This window comes from Fundulus heteroclitus, chromosome 16 (assembly GCF_011125445.2).
Source record: "Fundulus heteroclitus isolate FHET01 chromosome 16, MU-UCD_Fhet_4.1, whole genome shotgun sequence".
NCBI lineage: Eukaryota > Metazoa > Chordata > Actinopteri > Cyprinodontiformes > Fundulidae > Fundulus > Fundulus heteroclitus.
In genome coordinates, this window is record NC_046376.1 from 2,709,393 (window position 1) to 2,730,301 (window position 20,909).

Genomic DNA, 20,909 nt, shown 5'->3' on the forward strand with positions numbered 1-20,909 from the left:
TCATCATCATCTGGGTCGTCTTGTTCCAACGCATGCAGTGTTTATTTAAAACTGTGGACTAGTTAAAACACCCTATTGCTCAACTGATTCCTTCTTCTTAAAGATAAAATATTTCACCTTGTTCATCGCTGAAAGCTCCTCAGAAATGAATTCGTCTACCATCTTCAGCTCCAACTCCTTTTTCTTAGACATAAAATAATTGACCTTCATCATTTCACAAATCTCAGCAGATGTAAATCAATCCACCATCTAAAGATCTGATTTATTTTCTTTAGAGATAAAGTAATTCACCTTGTTCATCGCTGAAAGCTCCTCAGAAATGAATTCGTCCACCAGCTTCAGATCTGATTCCTGGTCCTCAGGAATAAAATCCTCTGCTTCTGCCTCCTCGAGTTCTGGTTCCTCTGGGATCACCGGTAACATCTCAAACCACAAATGGTGGTACCTACGGAGGGACCCCCGAGATCTCTGAGTGGGTTTTTCCTCCACAGTCTGGGAATCACCCCGATCAAAACCGATGGGCTGAAGCTCTTCTGTCTGCTGGCTATTGAGGGCATCTAGGTGGTCTTCAGCAGCGTTTTGCTTCCTCTGCTGATGTTGTATACGCCTCTCAGCTAACAGTTCCTCTATTAGTATCTCTGCATGTGGAAGCATTATATCCAGTCTGTCCATCTCAGCGACATAAAAACCTAATTGATCATCCATGGGGCCGAGGACATAGCTCACTTTTTCTTTGACAAGTTTGACTAATTGCTTATTGAAGGTGTCAAAGCTCTTGGGTTGAGTCGTTGGACGCATGTTAAGGAAGTCCAGAATTGATGTTAGTACTGACTTGCCCACAACAGTTTCCACATCCCCAGATGTGAAGCGTGCTTTGTAGATGAAGGCGGTACATAGATTGGCAACATCCAACACCAGCTCCTTTAGCTTAGATAAGGTGTCATCATCGGGTTCTCCTACGGCCAAATCCACGGTCTGCTCCATTGAGATGGACGAAAAGAAATCTTCCATCAATGATATCATAAAGTCTGCTGGGACTTCTGGAGCCCCTGAACTGGTGGAGTCGTTCATGGCTTCTTCGTTTGCACGGGTTCGTAAAGCAAACGCTGGGATTGTCAATCCCAGCGTTTGCTCTGGGATTGACAATCAATCAATCAATTGTAAAACTAAATCAATTGTAAAACTAAATCAATCGTAAAAACTAAATTATTCGTAAAAATCGTAAAAATTGTAAAAATTGTAAAAAATGTAAAAATTGTAAAAATCGTAAATCACAAACTATCTCAAGGTATCGCTAACTAACTCGTTTTCTCTCACCAAAAACACGTCTGTCTCTCACAAAGAAAGTGCCAGAAGGAGAGAATAATTCCGTTACACGGTCTTCTAAGGCAGAGAAGCTCCTGTGATGTCATCACCATCACAGGAGCTGCTGTGATGCAGAAGTTCCACTCAGGAATGCACATCAGCTTAGCAACCGTTGCTAGGTACGTCCCCAGCCTTCCAGTGTGCACCACAGGAAAATACTGTCTTAATTAGAGGAGGGAAAGTTAAAGTGTTTCAGTGACAGGTGCGCTCCCTGCAGCTCAGAGGGTGAGAAGGACCCCTCCCCTCAACAAACGTCTTCATGTTTTATAAAAGATTTAACTGCTTGATAGAGAAACAGCCGGTCACACAGCTGGGTGGAAGTTAGCTATAAACAAGGTCTATTTAAAACAAAAAATTTAACTGTTTTGGTTAATCAGAATATTGATATTTAAGAGAACAGCTGGTTGAGTTGGATATCAATCCTTGTTGAACATAAAGTGCAACCAGCAAAGAAGTCTATGAATTACACAGTCTGACCTGTACTTAATACTATGGTGAGATTCCTGAAAGTTACTGGTAAAAAAGTATAATTATATAAACTCTAAAACAAATAATAAAACATGATCATCTCACTGCTGCAGCAATCTACCCTTCCACGTGAGGCAAACCCAGTTTAAACAAGTTACTGACACCTAAAGGAAGCATCTCATCCATTAATTAAACGTTGCAGACCTCTGGATTTGGAAATAGGTTTTTTTTAAATGGTGATTATATTTAAAATGTGATTAATTGTGCAGCCCTACTGGCTATGATACACAAGATTGGGAACCCTCTCTGAGAGCTTCCAGCTGGATTTGCATCATGATGTGAAAATGATCTTGTTTTTAGATCCATATGATAGAAATAAGTTAGGGCCATAAAGTTTGATCAATTTAAACTTAGTTCAGTAAAAGTCAAATAATTTATTCCTGAAGTAGCTCAACAAATTAAAACGTCCTTCAGATCAACACATTAATTCACATTCCTGCAGAAGGTCCATTTCTACTTGTAGACAGAAAAAGTGTTGCAAATACTGACGCCAGTAGAGCATAGTAGTACTAGTTAGTGTAAAAGTCAGCCTGCCTGTTTTATATTCAACATACAGCTCTGGGTCGTTTAAATATGCAGTATTAATAATCACAGGTAATCACAAATGTAACATTAATTTTGTTAGGCAGCACTCTGGCTCCTATTGCAGCTGAGTTTGTTCTGAAATTGGCAGAAAATGAAAATATGAGGTTTTAGTTGGCTCTTAGAGCGCAGCTGTAGAAATAAGCAAGTGTTTGGTTGTTAAAGAGTTGTTGTTCTGAGGGACAGAGGATGATAACCTAACTAATCTGTGACTAAGAGGAAAGCTGCTGCAGAGATCAGCTGATCAGAGAGCTCACAGGAACGATTAATGTCCCCCAGCATGTTGTTTCTGCTGTGTGATAAAATCCATCACTAATCATCCGGTCACAGACAGATATTTGAATCGGATCTCATGAAAAGGGAAATGTAGGAAACACTATCTAATAAAAACCTGCATTATGACCCATTTTAACTTCAAATCAATCAGTTTTTTTTTTTTTACTTTTCTTGACTATTTCATTCATTAAGTCCACCTCACCAAACCTGCCACTATGGACATTAAAACATAAAACTGGTTTGCGTGCCCGCAGCACCAGTATTCTGCACAGATGCTGCCGCTGATTGTCTGCAAAGTGTCTCCTCTCTGCAGCCGCGCTTTTATCAGGAAGTTCTTTTCCTCCTTCAGTCAGAGAGCGGCTGTGATTGGTGGAGAAGAAACAGGATTTCATCCTGATGCTGCAGTCAGAACAGAGCAGAGCTGCTCCTCCAACTCAACAAAGACATTCCTGTCATCATTCATGAAATCAGAGCAAATTAAGAACGGATAACACAACAAAATAGATGCAGAACACCTCTTTATTCATCCATCAACTGTTTCCTTCAATCATCTCCAGGTGAGAATTGGTGGAGTGAAACAAAACTCATCTTTTATCAGTATTGCACACACATGAATAATATATATATATATATATATATATATATATATATATATATATATATATATATATATATATATATATATATATATAATATTAGGGCTGTCAGTCGATTAAAAAAATTAATCTAATTAATTACATACTCTGTAATTAATTAATCTAAATTAATCGCTTATTATTTTTGCTGTGAAAGATTTTTAAATATTTAAATTCAAATGATTCAATGAATAATTAGCATTAGATACATTAAAGTTCAAAAACTCTTTTATTTACATTTCATGCCTTCAGACGTTTTAACATGTGGTTGTGGCATATGTGGCACACAGTAACGTAGGGGACACAATGAAAATAAATGAACACGCCCCTCAATATCAACACTTTACAACAGTAAAGTGACGTCAGCGCTACTTCCGGGTTACGCCGGTAGGCAAAGGCAGGACTGTTCTCGCCAAAAATCGTGACAAAACGGTTGAATTAGAGCGTGCTTTTAGTTTATTTTTGAAATGTAAACAATACACAACGACTTGTTGTGCTCCTGGTTGCACACAGAGGCATCCCAAATCTCTGGATGTACGTTTCTTTCGTTTACCGAAGGATGAAGAAAGACGAAAGAAATGGATAATTTCAATGAAAAAGGACCAAGGCAGACAATCCCAATCGACTGTGGGAGCCATCATACCCCGACAGAATTTGCAGTCTACGTTTCATCTCCGGTAAATACAACTTAATTTTGCACTGGTCATTGAATTAAAGCGGCAAGCGGCGTCGATCGGCCCTGCAGCCAAGCGCCGCTCTGGCCTATTGGCCACCGCGGGGGTTCGCGCACCGCCGGCCGCCAGCCACCGCAGAAGCTGTCACGTGTCTTACTTGCTACTTTTACTGAAACATCACGGACAGTGGACTTAGTTTTAAAATGTGACTGTCATTAGAGCAAAATTTAACTGTCATTAGAGCAAATTCATAAAAAATTGTTTTCAACAGCAGACAAACTGAACTAGACAGATGCCAATGTCAAACTGAACTCACGTCAACAGGAGACGTCAACTGAAACAATAATAAAAAAGATGAATTTAACAGACGTCAACATATTCCAATCTACTTTTTAGGCTAATTTTACACAATTTAGACCTAGTGCTATTTTAACAGACAAGCTTTTTATTAGTTGTTATCTCTTATCTGATGTATTTCTGATGTTTGGCACTTTGTTTTACTTCGTGTTAAGATAAGATAAGATAAGATAGTCTTTATTGATCTCACAATGGAGAAATTCACTAAAGTGTTAAAGTGCTCTTTAAATTATGATGACATTCATGATGATTATGATAAGAATAAACTTTTGCATCACCTCCCAGAAGCTGGAAAGAAAAGAGACACAAACATTTTTCACACCTCACTTAATAACTCTAATATTTTAGTCTAAATATTTTAGCCTAAATATTTTAGGCTGAAATATTACACTTTTTATTTGTTTTTCTTCAATCCCTCGGTGATGTTTAGTAATTTCTGCCAAAGGCTGCAGCATTTTGATTAAATTCATCTGAATGCAGTATTTGCAAGCCATACTCTGATTGGATGGAAGAAAAACTGTCTGTGATTGGCTGAAACAGCCAAGCGACCGCACAGCTGGTGTTGAGCGTGGAATGAGCGTTGAGAGTTGTCTCACTGCGCGCTTGGATTGTTCCTGCGCCCTCAAACAGAAGGCACGAATATCGCTACATTGTTTCACAGAGTTGAGCGGCAGCGCTGTCCTTTTCTCTGTCCTCATGCACCTCCCCTGTGACTCTTTGGCGCCCCTCAGGGGGGGCGCGCCTCACCTATTGAAAACCCCTTCCCTATATGACATTGATTAATCTGTGTTATTTTTTTTAATCCGTTATTTTTTTTAAATTAATTAATCAAAATTAGATTTTGATAGCCCTAATGTGTATATATATATATATATATATATATATATATATATATATATATATATATATATATATATATATATATATATATATATATTAGGGCTGGGCAATGATTAAAATATTTAATCGCGATTAATCGCATAATTTGCCTGATTAATCGCGATTAATCGCATTGTATTTACAAACTCCAAGAATGAATTCAAAAGTAGTGTAAAGAGCACTTTTATTTTAATGTTCTGCTGCCATATGAACAAAAGTGTTGTAACATTTGTAGCACTTATCAGTAACACATATTTAGTGTAAAGCTCAACTTAAAGATGTAAAACAAAAAATAGCAATAATAATAAATTAAAGCTTATTGCCACTGACAGGGAATTCTCTTTATGAGGAAAAAATCTACCAAAAACAGGCAATTTCTGAGGCAACAGCAGGGAGCAGCATTACCATTTTATGTTCAATACCAAAGTTTAACTTGGCAGTGGTTACAACTAACTTGTTTCTGTCATATTCGATGCTGGAAGAACTTTAAACTGAAATGCTTGCTAACTCGATATGCTTGCGTTGCTTGCGTTTATTTGACGTTAACACGCGTTTTTTTGTTGTTGCTTTCTCGCGTGCATATAGTGAATGGCAGGGAAAAACAGGCAAAAACACATGGATGCTTTGAAACGAGAAGCGACTTCACCGACAGCGTCGATGCAGGCTCCGCTCCGCACAAAACTTGTTCCGTTCGCCAACTCACCGCCTCGCCTAAGCAAATTCCTGAGGGAAACACCGCCTTCCGCATGTCGGCTTTGTTTTTTTCCGGCCAGCACCTTTGTTCCTCTTTGAATCCGAGGTTTGGCTGACAGCGAGGTTATTGGCGCATTATCGCCACCTACTGTTCTGATTCAAACCCCTACACCGCAGCAACAGACCATCACAAAATAAAAGCATGTGAGCAACATGCGTTAATGCGCGTTAAAGAAAATATCGCCGTTAATAGTCTAATGAGTTAACGCGAAATTAACGCGTTAACTTGCCCAGCCCTAATATATATATATATATATATATATATATATATATATATATATATATATATATATATATATATATATATATATATATATATATATATGTGTGTGTGTGTGTGTGTGTCGCTTGACACCATGTGACCTTTCACGGGGTCAAGAACTCTATCATGGGGAGGAAAGGAGATTTTGACTGCTGTGCCAAATTTGGACTGCCTTTCACACAAGGTCATTAAATGCATGTAGATGCCTTTTGAAAATTAACTACAGGGTGCGCAAATTCTTCTCTCTGGAAATTTTCATTGATTTCCGTGAAGGGGCAGTGTGTCAGGATTCTGTGTACCATGCTCCCCTAACTCTCTTCCACATGTGGCTGTTGTTGACAGGTGGGCATGGCCCGCACCTGCGGCTCGTTACGGCTACTTTACTCGAGCTTAAATGGAGTGTTCAGTCAGCTGGAGGACGCCAGAGTGTTAGCCCGTTGTGGTATGCCTAGGCCATTGTCCTGTCGACAGATCTCCGTTCCTGGGGGATTGCTGGCCTAGTGGTTAGAGCAGCGCGCTTGCACTCAGAGAAGGATGCAAGTACCCAGTTCAAATCCCCAGTGCCTGCACTCTGGGTCCCTGAGCAAGACCCTTAACCCCCGAACGCTTCCCGGGTGCCGCACAGTGGCAGCCACTGCTCCCCTAGGGGATGGGTTAAAAGCAGATACCACATTTTGTTACTTGTACTTGTGACAGTGCAATGACAATAAAAATTGAATTCTATTCTTCCTGTGAGTTTTGATGTTCCTGAGTCCAAGCTCTAACTCTGTCTCCTGTCTTCTTCAGTTCATCGTGCTCTGGATTTACTCACCCGTGTTGTCTCCGTGTGCCGAAGACCGGTTCCTGAATCCCTGCTACTCCCGCGTTCCCCTCGAGCCCACTTGGTGGTACCAAGCCAGACAAGAGACCCCCCCCCCCCTTACTGGATTCACTCTGGTTCCTTTAGCTGCTCCTCCTGTCTGCCTCCGCTGTGGTGCTGCTCGGGCTCCCCGCCTGCATTCCATCTGCCTCCATCAGAAAGCATAAGGTCACAGAACTCCTTCCACTCACCCTCCCCCGATAGGGTCTCCATACCTAGTGATAAGCAGAGCAGCATCTGTGCAGATTTCCCTGGTTAGACTCGTACTTAATTATCGTCTTTCTTCCCGCAGTACTCCTTGCTCTGACATTATGAACCTCACCTGCTGCTCACGATTTTGTGCATTAGATCCGTGTATAGCCTCAAACATCTGTCTCTTGTTCTCTGACTGTCTGCATGTGGGTCAAACACCTTAAAACCATGACAGTGCTTATGTCATGTCACCCAAAGGATTGTGGGATTCCTTAAGGCTTCTTAGCTCGGGTAACTCTTATGTTGACCCTGTGAAAGGAGCTAGGAACAGGCTGCTGTTCCTTGCCGCCATTCGGATCAAACTGCAGGGCTTGGTCAGAGTTTTTACAGGCTTGCAGCTTTCACAGAGATCTAACTTTTTAACCTCCGTTTTCTGAATAGTGTATTTTCTGTCAGGATTGGAGAACCATTTCTATAATAAGATTACCACCTATAGTTTTAACTCTATCCTGCTCCAGTCTGCGACCAGAGCTCTGCCGGTTTCCTCTGGCTCTCTAATAAACTCACTTCCTGTTTGTATCCGTGTTTGCATACAGAGTCTTTACGGAAAAGCAAAACCTGATGGAAATAGTATAAAACTAAGGATAAGAGATTTCAAAAACTATATAGCATCTCGTGCTCAAAGGCCAGGGGAAATGTGTTTGAGACATTTAAGTTATTCAATGCTCCAACATGTAGAGCTAGGATATTCCATACTAGAGTTGGTTGCACTACATTCCTTTGGGCAGAAACAGCAAATGCTTGAGCACCTCAATTCTTTGTATGTTGCAGAAAAGTTTGATTTGTTGACCATTTTTTGTTTTGCTCCACTACCAAAAACCAGATTGTCCAGTAATTGTGTGGCAGGCTGAGTGAAAGATTTACATGGTATCCCTATGCACAGGTGCCACATTGCTAAGCCAGGAGTAGCAGGGAAATGAAAGTGTCACAAAACGAGATGAATTAAAAGAACCTTTATTTAAGAGTACAAGCCTAGGATGACACATTGTGGGAGGCGTCGCTTGACACGTTGTCCAATAACTGGCCGACTACTGATGAGGCCTCATGAGGCATCGAATCCCAAACTTCATTTGCTCATGAACCCACCTGCTGGTCGAGAGCATAATCACAGTCAACTATGTCTGTCGCTTGTCTGTATTTTTATCCTTCAGGGCCTTTGGAAATGATCAATAATAAGTAATAATCATTAATTCTCTTATGATCATCACATGTCTATATTAAATTATGTGCTGTATAATTCTAACTCTAATCTCATACGACAGACTGTGCATGTTTTTCTGTCACTTTAGTGAAATGGCATGGGCTTTAGCAGACACCGGGAATGCTTGCGGACAACAACGTGCAAAACAGGAGATTTTATCCAGAAATTAGAGTTTTTCAACAGTTTTTGGTTTTAATAAAAAAAATTGACACCAGTCATCTGCTGATGGGGCACTGAAGATATGCTGGACAACAAGAACTGGGTTTCAAAATCTGTAAAATGCCGTTTACAGGCTAAGAGACGTGCTTTTAGATCTGGTTCAGATGTTCAGACAGCTACAGGGAGCTGAAACTAGACGGCATTCTACCAACAAACCTGGCTCTGCCTGCTCCAGCTCCATAGCTGGCAGGAGCAAAAACCAAAGTAGTGTCACTGGAAATGCTCCTGGCTGCTTTTACTCTTGGTTGGATGTTTTTGATTTTAGTAACGATGAAGGAAGGTCATAAACTGGAAGGCAATCATCACATTAACGTTGGATGCAGACATATTGTGAAGGTTTTTACTTCCAAGCACCTTAACGAGAGGCAGGGACCTGACATCTGTGGTCCGCTGTAAAGGGCTTTGAGTGGTCGGTATGACCAGAAACGCTATAGTCAGCACATTTACATCCACACAGAGCTACTTTCTGCAACTACCTCCTCATGAGCAGCTCATCTGGTTCATGCTCCAGCTGGTGACTGAAGAGATCTTCCCTGGAACTGAGATCCTGGAATACACCAGCGCCCCCTGGTGGTTTATGAGACCATTGCTGCATCCAGAGCTCAGCATCTAAAAAATAAACCCCCTTCTGGTCCCACAGAGGGGAGCTTTGTCTCTGCATTCAACCCATCCTCCGGGGAGCAGTGGGCTGCAACCCTGGGGAGGTGCCAAGGGTGATGAAGGGTCTTGCTGAGGGACCCACAGTGGCAGTCTGTGTGGATCAAACTGGTTCAGCCTCTCAGAAAGCAAGCTCCAACCAGCAGCTCATCAGTCCCTGGTAACCTTTTACAGACAGCTTCCCTGCAACTGTCTGACTGAACAACATGATAGGTTCAGTCTCTGCTCTGCCATCCATCCATCCATCCATCCATCCATCCATCCATCCATCCATCCATCCATCCATCCATCCATCCATCCTTCCTCTACTTCCACAAGTTCCCCAAATTAACAGACTCATAAAACTTCATTGATAAACAAAATACTTTCTGAAAGTCAATCTAGCTTTAGATCCCAGAGATCTTCAACATTGGGAGGAAGTCAGAGATAAAAAAAAATAATAAAAAAAAGTCTGTAATACGTCTGTTTGTTAATCTAAAAAAAACATTTCCCACAACTGATGTTAATATATTAACCAGGAAATTAGACATTATGGAGGAAGGGGAGCGTTTCTGGAACAGGAAACAATTTGTGAAAATGGCTGATTATCGGTCGTCATGCTGTGACATTTCTGGTGGTGTCCTCCAGGGGTCAGTATAGGCAAGGCAAGGCAAGGCAAATTTATTTATATAGCACAATAGACCACTGAGCTATATAATACACTGGAGTGCTGATTTTGCCGAAAAACTGAAGTCACTGGCCGCCATCTTGCTACTCCCTACTCTCACAGAATCCCATAGGATTTGCTTGCAATAGCAAAGCAGTTTTTGGCTGAGTGAAAACGTTTCACAGGTAATTCTACAGTCAGTGGATGTACTAACACTATCACCTACTAGAAAATTAGGTGCTGAAATATTTTACATGTTATTCATATTAAATATATATATATGTATATATAAGTATGTGTGTATATATATATATATATATATATATATATATATATATATATATATATATATATATATATATATATACACATATGTAAATATATGTTTTTGTATATTTTTATTTATATATTTATAAATGTTAAACATATATATTTAAATGAATAAAACGCAAAATATTTTAGCACATGACTTTCTCAGTACTTGATATTTTTAGAACATAACATAAAAGTATATGGCATTTGACATTTTAAAAGTCTTAAGCCCCCCCTGAACATGAGAAAATCCTCGTTATTCGATGCTGTAGCGCACATATTCCCTAGTTACTGGGGGGAAATAGGGAGTACCAATATGGCGGCTGGTGGCGTCAAAGCGACTCGTTCAAACAGACGGTGATTAGCACTCCAAGACAATACAAAGTGCTTTATATAGTATAGGGACCAGTTTATTTTCTACATAAATTCCTGTAAAGTTTCAAAAGTATTAGTTGTTTTTTTTTTTTTGTTTTTTTTTTGCAGCAGATAAAAATATTATCTGTACAGTGAGAGTGTGAAGCAGCTCTGGGGTGAAATCACTCCAGAGATGAATAAACTAAATACCTGGTTTGACTGAAACAAATTGTCCTGAAACTTGAAGGAAACTAAGTTCATGGTAATTATGAAGGAAATATAGATGTGAACGTCATAATAGCTGAGGTAAAGGTGAAAAGAGTAAATGAAATGATAAAATAAATATTTCAGACTAAACTATTGAGAAGCATTGCAGTTCTTAGTAAAGCAAAACATTTTCTTAATTATTTCTTCTTTCAAAATTAAGAATAAATCATACAATTTAGATTATTAAATTGTACAGAGGGTGTTTGTAAGAAAGGCACACAAATAAAGAGATAAATAAACAGTGGCAAGTAAAATGTTTGAGTGGTTGCTGCATCTTTTCCAGTAGCCCCCCCTGGCAGGAGGAGAACCGGACGGGGGGGGGGGTCCACCAGGACGCAGCATTCCAGCCAAACTTGCCCGGATCTGTCGCTGATCCACAGGCTTCCTGTGGTTCTGCTGCTTGTTGAAACACTGCTGACTGCGTAACGCGGTAAAATCCCCACATATTTCTGAAATGCATCACTGTGTCTGCAGGGTCTGCAGGGTTCCTGATCCTCAGGTTCCTTTCTGCAGGGAAGAACTCCTTCCTCCTTCATGAGGAACTCAGCTTCATGTGTTTCTGCAGGAGGAGACGGACTCCAACGTTTCTGCTGACTAATTAGTTTTAACTAAAAACAGTCCGTAGTAGTTTCCCTCATCAATGAAAAGAAGTGCAGCAGAATAATTAGTGAGTTTCTGACAACACTGAGCAGCTTCTCTGGGCTCAACCCAAACTCCTGTTCTGATCATTCAAACATGTTTCACTGTTAAACACAAAGCGTTAGAAATGATTGGTTAATAAACTGACAAAGGCATTAAGGGATGAAAAAACGGGTTAAAATGAAAAAAATTTACCCGTTGTTTTTTTTTTTAGATTGGATTATACTTTATTCTCGGACTGCATGTGCTAAAAAGATAAAATAAAATAAAGTAAAAAACTGCCACCATAAAATACAACAAATAAACACCAAATACACATCGTACACATTACAGCACATTAAGTTCAGCAACAAAATCATGTCCTGCACCATAAAAACATAAAAAACACACCAGACTGCAGATGAAGCAACAGAGCAGAGCAGCATTTATACATCTGTTTACTAATCTGATGCAGGTTAACTTAGATCTATTAAGGCCAGACTGAATGTGGTTTCTTTAAAGAGTCTGTGGAGTCTGTGCAGCGCAGGGAGAACGCTGCGTCTCCACCTGTTGTGGTCCCACCACCACCTGAAGACCTCAGAGTTCTGGACGGAGTAATCTGATGCGTTTGAGGCGGCGCTCCTCAGCCTGCAAACCGCTGCCTGCAGCTACGTTTCTGAACCAGGAGCTGTGGGTGTGCAGGGCGGGGCAGCAGCGCCTGAACGCTGAGGTTCAGAGCAGACGTCCACCATGAGCTCTGCTGAGGCTGAAACACGCAGTGAGTAAATTTCTTTAACTTGCTCCAAATGATCCGAACAGCTTAACACATGCAGAGAATTATGATTGTTGTTCTGAGGGATCTTCACGATGTAAAGGCTGGAGGAAACGGGACATTTTTCAGTGAATGCATCCAAACTTTTACCCCGACATGAACCGTAATCCTGAGCAGATGTTTAGTTTTATGGGTTTGTGACTTCTTACCGCCGTGGGCCTGACGTTCATAAATTGTAACTCTTTGCAGCAGAGGACCTGGAGCTGAGGGTCCTGCTTGTCGGGAGCGCTGCTGCCGACAAGACTTTGGTCATGGACAGAATCCAGAAGTGCTCAGAGTCGGAGTCCAGTGAGGCCAGCGCCAAGCGTCTGAAACCTCAGGCTCCCAAAGTGAGGCTTGAAGGACGGGACCTGGTTCTGTTTGACACCCCGGGCCTCTGCAGCTCAGCAATGACGGACGACGATGTAATAAAAGAGATAAAGACGTGCGTCTCCAGGTCTGCTCGCCACGTCTTCCTGTTCGTCCTGCAGATCGACAGATTCACCGCAGCAAAGAGAAGAATGGTGGAGACGGTGAAATCCAGCTTTGGGGAGGAGGTCACCAAATCCATGGTTCTGGTTTTCCAAGGAAGCGTCCCCGAGCATGAAAGGAGGCCCATAGAGGAGGCCATTGCTGAGGTCAAAGCCCTCAGGGAGTTTGATGAGCAGTGCGGCCAGAGGCACGTGGTTTTCTACACGGGAGAAGAAGACGCGCCTGAAGTCAGGAAGCTCAAGCTGCACATCGACGGCATCGTTAAGGAGAGCGAGGGAAAGTGTTACACCCATGAGATGATGCTTCTGGCTGAGAGCGCAGAGCAAACCACCACAGATTTACTTTAACTAGGACGTTTGTTCTGGGTTTCTGGTTCTGACAGATGAGAACATCCACACCTGCTGTTTGTGAGGCGTCCGCTGAGCTGGACTGCTGCAGGTTTAATCATTACGCATAAAAACATGGAACCGTTATTTAGAAGCTGTTCCATGTTCATAAAGAAGTTCATGCTTTTAATTTTTTAAGTGTTTCAATAACTGATTAAATAGCAACATGACTAAACTGAAAACCATCCGATTAAAAAACAATGTAATTGATTAAATAATTAAATATGTAAACAATTAATTCAAACTGAAAACAGATAAATAGATCATTTAGAAAATATATCTTTATAATTTCTATTACAAACGTGGTGGTTTATTCAAAGATGGCGTCAGTAGGCGTGGCTAAGACAGCGCTCATGATGATTGGTCAGAAAAGAGGAGGTTAACCAATCAGATGTCTGGGCCTTTCCCACTGTGACAGTTTAAAGGGTTTCATGGTTCGGCAGACCAAATATATTACAACGTAGAGAAATAAATATACTCTTTGTGTCTTATAGTTGTGACTATCCAACAGTTCATTGGTCGGTCTGTCTTTCCTGGTTTTATCCTCGCTTCCATAATATAATCATCTTTATTTGCCAACTAAATTTTGTATATTGCATTGAAACGTGTCCTCTGGCTCCGACCTGTCCCGCCCAGGCTGACTTCTGGGCCTAATGGTCCTGCTCAGGGGCCAGAGCAGCAGTCTGTGGGATTCAAACCAGGGAACGTCCTCTTCAGGACTGCTCTCTAACCACTGGGCACCACTCCCCTACATCTGGTTAATCTGCTTTGGTCCTGGTTTTGAAACGCTGCTGCGTAGATAAGCTGCAGTACCAGCGTTCCTCCACACGGTGTCTCCCTACAGCACCATGTGTTTTTACTCAGGGACCACGTGGTTAGGATCATCAGAGTCCTTCTGACACCAGAACATCAGGAGTCCAGCATGGATCATGGTCCTGGTACATTATAACTGCTTGTTTGGACCCAGTGCTCCTCCTGTCTAATACTACTCTCTCTCTTTATATGTATATGTATATGTATATATATATATATATATATATATATATATATATATATATATATATATATATATATATATGTACAGACAACAATAAATAACAGCAAACAATTAACAATGGTGGATTAAATTTAACGACTCAGTACTAAGATTTAACGCTGCAGGTTAATAACTGGATGCAACCTGCTGGGTTAGACATAAAACTCTGAACCAGCCTTCTGGAGGATCTGACTGAACTCTGATGACATGTTGTGAATTGATGCTTTATAAATAAACTGATCTGAATAGAAAGGAAAATATCACGTGTATTTGTTTCAGCATAAATACAGACAGGGCCACAATATAAGAGACGGCTCAATAATGCAAACAGAGGCTTCTGCAGTGATAAATACAGGAAGTGGATTAATGCTGACTAAAGATTTAAATATTTACACGATGATTATTTTAAACGCTTACATTTTGGAGATACCTATAAAGTGGATAAAGACAAATAAGATTGAATCACATTATATTGCATTCTGGGTGAATGCTCGATTCTGATTGGCTGCAGGGTGTTCGTTAAAAAGTGTTAAAGGACACCCATAAAAAAGCCTCATTGTTCTAAATGATTGAGCTTATCCGCGTCCTCCGTTACTTCTGAAAAGGAACACATCGTCAGTATCATCCCATACTTCATCACTGATGCCTCAAATGATGAGAAAGTTTTTGATTTTGCAGAATAGGTCAAAAAGGCCAGTGGAACATTGTACTGAATATATATATATATATATATATATATATATATATATATATATATATATATATATTAGGGCTGGGCAACGATTAAAATATTTAATCGCGATTAATCGCCCTGATTAATCGCGATTAATCGCGATTAATCGCATTGTATTTACAAACTCCAAGAATGAATTCAAAAGTAGTGTAAAAAGCACTTTTATTTTAATGTTCTGCTGCCATATGAACAAAAGTGTTGTAACATTTGTAGCACTTATTTTATACTGGATATTTTCAACCCATCTATTGAATTTAGTGCACTAGTTGATCTTTTCTTCATAAGAGAACAGCAAGCACTGCAGCCAAAATATGGCCTTTTTTGACCTGCTGTATATTAGCCAGTCCCTAAGCTTGATGTATCATGAAACTGTTGATCTTTTGGGTTTTGTGGTTTTTATTTTATTATTACAATTAAATAATAATAATAATAATAATAATAATAATAATAATGTTATGTTCAGTGTTTTTCGCTAATCCACCTCTTATATATTTCAATCCTTATGTAATTTTGTCTGTGTTGTGTGCACCTGCCTGTTGCTTTAATCCTATAAATTTCCCCGTCGTGGGATAAAAAAAGGATTAACTAATGTTATCTTATCTTAAATAACACTTTTTAATATATGTACTGGGTTCTTTCAAGGTCTTAATTACATGTTATGTGTGGGCTCCAGTAACATCCATCCATCCATCCATCCATCCATCCATCCATCCATCCATCCACTGATCTACCTGGATGTTCCCTGGAGGACTGAAACGCCTCAGTCAGTGACGTCAGTCTGTGGGTCTGTCGGGGCAATGAGAGAAGTTTCGTCTCCTCTCTCTGTTTCTGGGGCTCGACGTTTTCATGTTTTTTCACGTGCTTAGATAAATTTGTTGTGTTTCCACTAAAATGAACCGGCTTTTTACAAAACATACAGCTTGATTTCATTTACGGTATTAAAATAAAGCCAAACGGTGCTACTTCCCTGTTCATGTTTTTTCGCTGCTGCGGTCTCTCTCAGCTGTTTCTTTAAGTTTGTCAGATGGCGCTGAAGTTTGTGTGAGAGCTGAGTGGGCGGGCCAGGCTGAGCCTGCGTGCTGATTGGCTGGCGCCGCTGAGCCATGTACGAGAGGGGAGGGGGGGCGGGAGAGTGCTTCCGTGACAGCGTGCTGCAGTCAGCGCGCCTGCTGACTGACACTGACTGAAAGCATTTGAGCAACATGCGTTAATGCGCGATAAAATAAATATCGCCGTTAATAGTCTAATGAATTAACGCGAAATTAACGCGTTAACTTGCCCAGCCCTAATATATATATATATATATATATATATATATATTGTATATATACATTGTAATACACAGCTTGTAGTATTTGTTCTTAAAATAAACTAGTTCTGATCTCCAGGTGCAATATGCCAGAACTCAGAATGAGATAGAGCCTCACAGTGGCACCGTTGGACCCAGAAGCCCTTGAGCAGAACAGTTCTGCCACTCACAATATGGCGGCGACCTTCGATCCAGATGCCCATGCAGCGTCTAGTCTTCCATGTCTGCGGTGCGCGCTCACAACATCACTGACACCACCCCCAGTAGTGATGTCACAACAGGTGTGTTTGGAAAAACAATCTGAGCACCTAGCTCCGCCCCCATGCTGTCACCTGTCCAACCTCTGGCTTTCAGGTGTGAGCAGCAAAACCAGTCTGCAGGTGAACTGCTTTTCTTTTCTTCCACAGGCGTGACTGAGACTGAGCTGACTGCTCCTTTGAACATGAACTCAAACATGTCATTGTTGTCTCACCTGCTCCTCCTGCTCCTGCTCCTCCTCCTCCTCCTCCTCCTCCTCCTCCACCTGCAGCTGAACTTTGGCACGCCTGACTCCACATGACAGGAAATCACAGCAGGGTGAACGATGCGGACCTCCTCCATGAAGAGCGCTTTCCTGCTGCTGGGAATTGGCGGCCTTGTTGTTTGCTTCGTTTTATACAGAAGGTCCAGCAGGTAGGACACCTGGGGGGGGGGGGTCGTTCTGCAGGATCAGAGAGCATGTCTGCTGGTTTAACAGCAGGATCAGCTTCATTCTCTGGTTTCATGATCAACGTTCTGTGGCTCAGGCTGGATTAACAGAGGAATTAACTCAGGATGAATCCAGGAATCTTCGTTCTGATGTGTGAAAAGAAGTAGAACTGAATAAAAGCATAAATCTGGAGCCAAACATCAGAGATTTCTCTTTGAGAGTCTCACAGTGTTTGGACTTCTGCTGCAGCTGAACGTCTGATGTCCTGAGAGGTCCTCATGAGATCCTCCTCCTGTACAACCAGAGAGCTTCTCTCACAGCCGCAGGGACTCATACTGGCAGAGATCTGGACCTCCTGCCTGAGAACTCAGGTCCACCTAAGGTTAAAGCCAGGAGAAGAACAAGGAGCTAATGGTGGACCTTCTCAGGTCCAGACCCACCCCACTGACTCAGGAGAACATCCAGATAACTGATGTGGAGATAATGGACTCTCCTCAGTACCTGAGCGTTCACCAGAACCATGAACTGGACTGATGCTCTTTCCAGGATGGGTCAGAACAGACTCCACCTGTTGAGGAGGCTGAGGTCTTCTGGACGGCAGGGAGCGCTGCTGAAGACCTTCTTTACCTCTGGAGGTATCAGCCATGTTCTCTGGTCTGATGGAGCAGCAGGTGGTCTGCAGCCAGGGGCCGGCTGGGGCCCCAGAGTCTGCTTTGATTTGATCTGATCGCAGGACAGACACAGCAGGAGCCGTAACTTTGACATTAGTTTCCTTTGACATGAACAAAAGCGCTTTGGGCTCTTTGGATAAGGCGCCATACGAGTACAGACCATTTAGCATTTACTGTATTCACAGTAGAAAAACACTTTTTTCAACAACTAAATCTACGTGTGCATTTAATTATAGAAATAGAAACTATTTTCAGTTTATCGAAATTTACCAAACAAGGAGCTTATCATAAAAATGAAAGCAAAATTTAAGGAACAAAAAACACAAACTACATCCTGAAATACGAGTTAGACCTGAAGTGAAACATTTGTCAGCCTGTTAGAAAAGTTTGGGCTACAATCTACGGACCTCAACAGATTTCATTATGGTAACAACAAAATTCATTACTACATTATGGCAGAGGTGTCAAGTAACTAAGTACAAATACTTTGGTGCGTTTTAATGAAGTAGAACTTTTGGTGATTTATACTTTAGTGGAGTAATTTTTTTTAGCCTACTTTTTATTTCTACTCCTTACATTTTAAAAATAGTGTCGTTACTTCTATTTTATTTCAGCTTATTTTTGCTACTTGATCATAAGCTGCTTGTGGATGGAGGCGGAGTTTCACCAAGCTGTTTTCCACAAAGCCAACAAAGACTTAAGTAGAAGAATAGTGCATTTTTAGGATTATTAGTTTCCTTTTTTTGAGTAACCGCTAGGATTAATCATTAATTTTGTCAACACTGCTTCATACAGACAACCATACTTTATATATTATAAGGTAATAATCTAATTTTCATGTCCAGTTGTTATCGTACGTCTGTTGTCCTCATCAGTTCCTGCAGCTACGCATGGATGTTAATTTAGTCTAATAAAAAGTAAGAGATTATTGATAATGTCTCTGAAGTTAGATTTTTTTTTACACCAATACTTGGAGGCAACTAGACATCAGATTTTCTGCTCCATAAACATATGCACCATTAATATATTTACTTCGGACAAATTGGACATATATGTGAGTGAAACAGCCAATCCCAATTTTATTCAATATTAAAAATAAATAAAATTCTAGTAATGGGGGATTACTTTAAGTATATACAGGACTGTCTCAGAAAATTAGAATATTGTGATAAAGTTCTTTATTTTCTGTAATGCAATTAAAAACCTGAAATGTCATACATTCTGGATTCATTACAAATCAACTGAAATATCGCAAGCCTTTTATTGTTTTAATATCGCTGATTATGGCGTACAGCTGAAGAAAACTCAAAAATCCTATCTCAAAATATTAGAATATTTCCTCAGACCAAGTAAAAAAAAAATGATAACAGCAAAACAAAATCAAACATTTGAAAATGTCCATTAATGCACTCAGTACTTGGTTGGGAATCCTTTTGCACAGATTACTGCATCAATGCGGCGTGGCATGGAGGCAATCAGCCTGTGGCATTGCTGAGGTGTTATGGATGCCCAGGATGCTTCAATAGCGGCCTTTAGCTCATTTGCATTGTTGGCTCTGGTGTCTTTCAGCTTCTTCTTCACAATAGCCCACAAATTCTCTATGGGGTTCAGGTCAGGGGAATTGGCAGGCCAATCAAGGACAGTAATGCCATGGTCAGTACACCAGTTACTGTGAGAATCTGATGTCGTCTCTTAACCACTACCATACTTGTGATTTAGTTTACTGAACCAAGCTGAGTGTTTTTCAAGGCTCAGGAAACCCTGCAGTGTTTCCAGTTAATTTGACGATTCAAGTGATTAGTTGTATAGCCTACTAGTATACTTTTTCACGATATTCTAATATTTTGAGATAGGATATTTGGGTTTCTTCAGCTGTAAGCCATAATCAGTGATATTAACCCTCCTGTTATGTTACGGGTCAAATTGACCCGTTTTAAAGTTTGAAGATCTAGGAAAAATAGTTAAAAGTATTTTTTCAGCATGAAACTTCTTCTGCTTGCCTTAAATAGTGTAATCAACATATAATATGAAAATGGTTCATCTCACATATTTGCAACCACCCCCTGCATGTTTATATCACATAGATACTGTTCGGGTCAATTTGACCCAGCAGTCAAACTGGAGGTAAAAGGGTGTCAGAAATGCAACTGTGAGACATGTTTCACCCCAATCTCACTCACACACACACACACACACACACACACACACACACACACAGGATGAAAGGCTGGTGGCATTCAGACGTCGCTGCCCATTTAGGCAATACATGCCTTCCAAACCAGCTAAATATGGGATAAAAATCTGGGCAGCATGTGATGCAAACACCAGCTATGCATTGAACATGCAGGTTTACACTGGAAAGCTGGTTGGAGGAGCCCCAGAGAAGAATCAGGGCACAAGGGTCATGCTCGACATGGCACAGGGTCTCAGGGGACAGAACATAACCTGTGACAAACTACAACTTGTGCCAGGAGCTTCTAAAGAGAAAGCTCACAATGGTCGAAACTGTCCGAAAGAACAGGGCTGAACTCCATGCTGAGCTGCTGGTAATCAAGGACAGGGCCCCTCAATCTTCCATGTTTCCCTTCACAGACACCACAGCCCTAGTGTCTTACTGCCCCAAAAAGTCAAAAAATGTTGAGCTCATGAGCACTCTGCACAAAAATGCTGAAATCATCACAAGAGAGGACCAGAAACCAAGCATGATCCTTGATTACAATGCCACCAAAGGGGGGTAGACAACTTAGACAAAGTAACAGGGTCCTACAGCACCAAACGGATGACTGCGCGCTGGCCATTGGTCATCTTTTATAACATGATCGATGTATCAGCCTACAATGCGTTTATCATCTGGACGGAGATATTTCCTGACTGGAATGTGTCAAAGCTGTACAAGAGGCGCATCTTTCTCGAGGAGCCGGGGAAGGAGCTTGTGACACCGCACATCCAACGTAGGCAGCACCTGCCAAGGACCCCAGCCGCTGCAGCCACAGTGAGGGAGATCCAGGAGAGGACTGCATCAAGTACACCAATGCGTGAGGTAAGTAAGTAATTGTGTGTGTGTGTGTGTTTGTGCATGTGTGTGTA

At 41.1% G+C, this 20,909-nt stretch overlaps 2 protein-coding genes across 2 annotated transcripts in view; both read left to right on the top strand.

Annotated features, from left to right (window-relative positions):
• The first annotated feature begins 12,298 nt into the window (after positions 1 to 12,298).
• Positions 12,299 to 14,402, top strand: LOC105917967 (GTPase IMAP family member 7). The gene is made up of 2 exons (XM_012852932.3): positions 12,299 to 12,474; positions 12,718 to 14,402. Exons 1-2 carry the CDS (start codon positions 12,447 to 12,449, stop codon positions 13,344 to 13,346), a joined length of 657 nt encoding a protein of 218 aa, XP_012708386.2. The 5' UTR covers positions 12,299 to 12,446; the 3' UTR covers positions 13,347 to 14,402.
• A 2,279-nt stretch (positions 14,403 to 16,681) lies between these two features.
• st6galnac2 (ST6 (alpha-N-acetyl-neuraminyl-2,3-beta-galactosyl-1,3)-N-acetylgalactosaminide alpha-2,6-sialyltransferase 2) overlaps positions 16,682 to 20,909 on the top strand; it is a 36,150-nt gene continuing 31,922 nt past the window's right edge. Inside the window, exons 1-3 of the mRNA XM_036148018.1 lie at positions 16,682 to 16,744; positions 16,818 to 16,843; positions 16,993 to 17,135. Of these exons, the coding sequence (XP_036003911.1) occupies positions 17,047 to 17,135 (89 nt within the window). The 5' untranslated portion in view covers positions 16,682 to 16,744; positions 16,818 to 16,843; positions 16,993 to 17,046. The remainder of the gene's footprint in view (positions 16,745 to 16,817; positions 16,844 to 16,992; positions 17,136 to 20,909) is intronic.

Coding starts and splice junctions, on each gene's coding strand:
- LOC105917967 (XM_012852932.3), top strand. CDS start 12,447: ATGAGCTCTGCTGAGGCTGAAACACGCA. Junction 12,475..12,717: donor TGCTGAGGCTGAAACACGCA/GTGAGTAAATTT, acceptor AACTCTTTGCAG/CAGAGGACCTGGAGCTGAGG.